At 39.3% G+C, this 4932-nt stretch overlaps 1 protein-coding gene across 1 annotated transcript in view; it reads left to right on the forward strand.

Annotated features, from left to right (window-relative positions):
* Positions 1-4529, forward strand: part of LOC143283018 (bis(5'-adenosyl)-triphosphatase enpp4-like) — a 12232-nt gene extending 7703 nt beyond the window's left edge. The window contains exons 4-5 of the mRNA XM_076589009.1: positions 840-1085; positions 3534-4529. Of these exons, the coding sequence (XP_076445124.1) occupies positions 840-1085; positions 3534-3712 (425 nt within the window). The 3' untranslated portion in view covers positions 3713-4529. The remainder of the gene's footprint in view (positions 1-839; positions 1086-3533) is intronic.
* The last annotated feature ends 403 nt before the right edge of the window (positions 4530-4932 follow it).

A 4932-nucleotide genomic window follows, 5' to 3' on the forward strand; every position in this document is an offset into this window, starting at 1 on the left:
TGTGTGTGTGCATTTCGTCTGTGCATGCTTTCATGCTTGGTTTTTAATTACGTAAAAGGTATTTTGTCCAGTTCGCGGCTGTTTACGGTGACTGTTTGGAGGTGGTTTTTTTCTTTGTTTGTTTGGTTGGGTTTTTTTTATACATGTGGTTGCGATTTTGTGTAGTTTTTAATTTAGTAATATTTTACTCATGTAATGTGCCTTGAGCATTACTGTATTTTAATGAAAGGCGCAATATGAATACAGTATTATTATTATTATTATTATCAGCAGATGTGGTGTAGTGTATAGTGGTTCGCACGTATCTCCTTAAAACTTGAACAAACAAAAAAACTCACCAACACAATATGCGACATAGGAATCACCTTGAATCGGACGGGCGCTTTAGCCGAAGTGGTTAAAGTGTTGGACCTTCAATCTGAGGGTCCCGGGTTCGAATCTCGGTAGCGACACCTGGTGGGTAAAGGGTGGAGATTTTTTCCGATCTCCCAGGTCAACATATTATGCGCAGACCTGCTTTATGTGCCTGAACCCCCTTCGTGTGTGTACGGCAAGCAGAAGATCAAATACGCACGTTAAAGATCCTGTAATCCACGTCATCGTTCGGTGGGTTATGGAAAAAAAAAAAAAAGAACATACTCGGCATGAACACCCCGAAAACGGAGTATGGCTACCTACATGGCGGGATAAAAAATTTTAAAAATTTTAAAAAATAAAAACCGGACATACGCGTACAAGCCCACTCGTGTACATACGAGTGAACGTGAGAGTTGCAGCCCACGAACGAAAAAGAAGAAGACTGGGAGGTTTTTTTGTTTTGTTTTTTTTTTTCCCCTCAGAGGGAGAGCATGGCTGGGACCCAAGATACGACCCGTTCATGTACCCCATGTTCATGGCCATGGGGCCGGCCTTCAGGAAGGGCGTGAAGAACGCCGACCCGTTCCGCATCGTGGACATCTACCCCCTGATGTGTCACCTCCTGGGCCTGGACCCAGCCCCCAACAACGGGTCCCTCAACAACACGGCACACATCCTGCGCTCTCCTCCTCCTCCTCCTCCTGCTGATCGCTCCGTTAGTGTTGGAGGTGGGTGTGTATCTATCTGTCAGTCTATATATCTATCTATCTCTCTCTCTCTCTCTCTCTCTCTCTCTCTCTCTCTCTCTCTCTCTCACACACACACACACACACACACACACACACACACACACACATATATATATATATATATATATATATATATATATATATACACACATATATATATATCCATGTATTTTTGTCTATATGTATATATCTATCTGTATATCTTTGTTTATTCATTTATATTATATATCTATATGTATATATTTGTTTAATCATTTATATGTATGTGTATATAGATAGGTAGATAGATATAGATAGATAGATAGATAGATATATGGATATGTATATAGATGTAGATTGTGTGTGTGTGTGTGTGTGTGTGTGTGTGTTAAGCTGAATGCTGGTTGGCTTGTTGCAAAAAGTATCATGTGTGTGTGTGTGTGTGCGTGTGTTGGGGGTTAGGGGTGTTTTGTGTGTGTGTGTGTGTGTGTGTTCGTGTTGTGTGTGTGTGTGTGTGTGTGTGTGTATTTGCTGTGGGTGTTGATTGTGTTTTTGTGTGTATGTGACTGTGTGTCTCTGTGTGTCTGTGTTTGCTGTGGGTGTTGGATGTGTGTGTGTGTGTGTGCGCGCGCGCGCGCGCGTGTGTGTGTGTGTGTATAGCATCCGTTTTGTCACCAGCTTTGAAAAGCACATATTGTCATTATCATTGTTATGCTTCGCTAATCAAAGCATCCGTTGAATTCATGGAATGAGTTGACGCAGGGCTCAGTGAACCGATGTCATGAGTGTGGGACAATGTTTAACGTAAGTAATTATTTGATGGAGTGACATGGTACATGAGTGATGGCCTAGAGGTAACGCGTCCGCCTAGGAAGCGAGAGAATCTGAGCGCGCTGGTTCGAATCACGGCTCAGCCGCCGATATTTTCTCCCCCTCCACTAGACCTTGAGTGGTGGTCTGGACACTAGTCATTCGGATGAGAGAATAAACCGAGGTCCCGTGTGCTAGCATGCACTTAGCGCACGTAAAAGAACCCACGGCAACAAAAGGGTTGTTCCTGGCAAAATTCCGTAGAAAAATCCACTTCGATAGGAAATAACAAATAAAACTGCACGCAGGAAAAAATACAAAAAAATGGGTGGCGCTGTAGTGTAGCGACGCGCTGTCCCTGGGGAGAGCAGCCCGAATTTCACACAGAAATCTGTTGTGATAAAAAGAAATATAAAGGAATAACCACGCAAATCCAGCTGCTGACCAATAAGATTTCCACTCATATAATTACTGGAGAGTTCCTGAAACTGTAGAAGTTGGGCACAGTGAAGGAAGCTTGCTGAAAAAAAAAAAAATTTGTAAACGTGAGCACTGGTATAATGTATTCGTTCAACCTGTGTTATGTGTGATACAGTTGTATGTGGGAAATAGAAAGTTTAGGCTAAAATTATTATTATGTTTGGAGATCGAATTCGTGGGCCAGCTTTGAAAATGATTATGTTAGTGGCGGTGCTGTTCGTGAATTTGTTTCCATATTTGGGGTTCGCTGTTCTTGTGTGTGTGTGTGTGTGTGTGTGTGTGTGTGTTATAATTATTACATGAAGTTGAAGTCGGACTTAGATAACTTTTTATTCTTTCTTTTTTCTTCTTTTTTCTTTTTTTTTCTCTTTTTTTTTCTTTTTTTTTTTTTTTTTTTTTTTTTTGAAGGGCAGTGTTATAGTATTTTGATGAAGAGATATTTTACAGGAATAAGCATGTAGCTGTTGAAATGAATTTTTTTTTTATAATATATATATATATATATATCCACTCATATAACCAGACTGAAGAGATGACTGTCAGCTGTGGGACTGTAGTTATAATTCATGTGTGACTGATTTTAGAAACAGATGAATTACATGGAGTGCAAGCAGTATTATGAACTAAGTGTGTGTGTGTGTGTGTGTGTGTGTGTGTGTGTGTGTGTGTGTGTGTGTGTGTGTGTGTGTGTGTGTACATGCATGTGAGTGTGTTTCCACATACATGTGAGTGTGTTTGTGGAGGAATTTTTGTTTAATGTCCCGTCACACATATCGGTGATTGAAGACATTTTGTTAAAGTATTTATGAATACATCTGAGTATTATCGGTTAGAAGGGGTGGGAGATGTGGATGTATGGAGGGTTGGGGGAAACTGGGCAAATGAGGGTAAAAATGTGGGTGAAATTTGGAAGACAAACAAAACAAAACAAAACAAAAAAAACAAACAAAAAAACCCCTCTAAATACAGTTACAGGAAATTACTTAAAGGACTTCGTAAGGAGTGTGTTTGTGTACATGCATGTGAGTGGAGTGTGTGTGTGTGTGTGTGTGTGTGTGTGTGCGCGTGTTTGTGTGTGCGTGTGTGAGCGCGTCTCTGTGTGTGTCTTTGTGTCTTTATCTCTGTGTGTGTGTGTGTGTGTGTGTGTGTGTGTTGCAGTCATCATCGGAGTCTTTGTCGCCTTTCTTGCTGTTGCCGTCATCATCTGGGGTGTCATCAGAAAAATGCGTCAGACTAAAAACGTCAGAGCATCCTACAAGCTGGCCTTCACCAAGGACGGTTCTGCCGAGGACTTGATTGAGGATGGAGAAGTTGTTCTCAGTGACGAAGAACTTTGAAAGGATGAAATGAGATGTTTGCAAAAAATCTGGATGTTTGCAAAACTGATGTGATTGCAAAAACGGTAATCCAGTAGTACTGCGGTATTTGTTTTCATCGTCCATATATCAGATAGGGCGAAAAAAGTAAACTTTTATCTTTTTTTCTTTCTTTTTTTTTACATTCAAAGTCGTATAACCAAAGCATGATTTTATATTTGATAATACAACAGCAATATCAGATCATAATATAATCAGCAAAATATGATCACGACCTTTGACGTCAGCAATGGGTAGTAGTTCTGGCCACACACACACACACACACACACACACACACACACACATGGCTTATATATATATATGTGTGTGTGTGTGTGTTTGTGTCATGGCTTCTATTGCACTCGATCAACAAACGATTCATAAAGTGATATCTCCCAGTGTGCAAGATCAATACGCAACGTGCAAATAAAAATCACAGCGCATACTTCAGTTTATGGAATCCGTTTCAATAAATCTCACCAGCCAACATAACCGTCAATGCGTTTATCACAGTTTAAATCAAGCACTGAAAATGAAAATGCAATGTCAAAAGAAAGGGGACATTTTGATATTCTAAGAAATACAATCTAATCATAAAGGGGGAAAACCACAATTTGAAAAGAAATACAATCTAATCATAAATGGGCAAAACACAATTTGAATAACTCTTTATTTAATTAAGTTCTCGTAGGATGAAATCAATGAATAAGCTTTTGTTTATTGATTGCTTTGGTTGCAGTCCATGAACGAACAAATAATATTTCAAGGTCCTTTTTTTTTCTTTTTTCTTTTTTTTTTTTTTTTTTTGCAAACAAGCATTTGTCACCCTTTTGGGAGCTGAGCACTCTTTGGAATTACTTTTTTTTCTCTTTTTTTCCGATTTGTTGTTGCTTAGACCTCAGACTGGACGTTTACTTTCAAAGGAAGCTAACAACATTCTTTCCCGCGACTGCAGCTTCTAAAGAAAACCTCCAAGATAAAGCTGACAGCGGAGAATTATTACCTGGATAGACTCTGATGGAATTTATTTCAGTTCATCATTTTTCTATTCTTTCTGTCATTCAATAAATTGGAGAGGAAAAAAAAAAAAACAACAACAGATTTTATACATCAACTAACGCTGCGTTAAACCAAAAATCTATTCAGACGTACCACCCAATTCAACAATACAAACTGTCACTTCCCAAGGTGTTTTTTGAAT

The sequence above is a fragment of the Babylonia areolata genome, chromosome 6 (assembly GCF_041734735.1).
Source record: "Babylonia areolata isolate BAREFJ2019XMU chromosome 6, ASM4173473v1, whole genome shotgun sequence".
Lineage (NCBI taxonomy): Eukaryota > Metazoa > Mollusca > Gastropoda > Neogastropoda > Buccinidae > Babylonia > Babylonia areolata.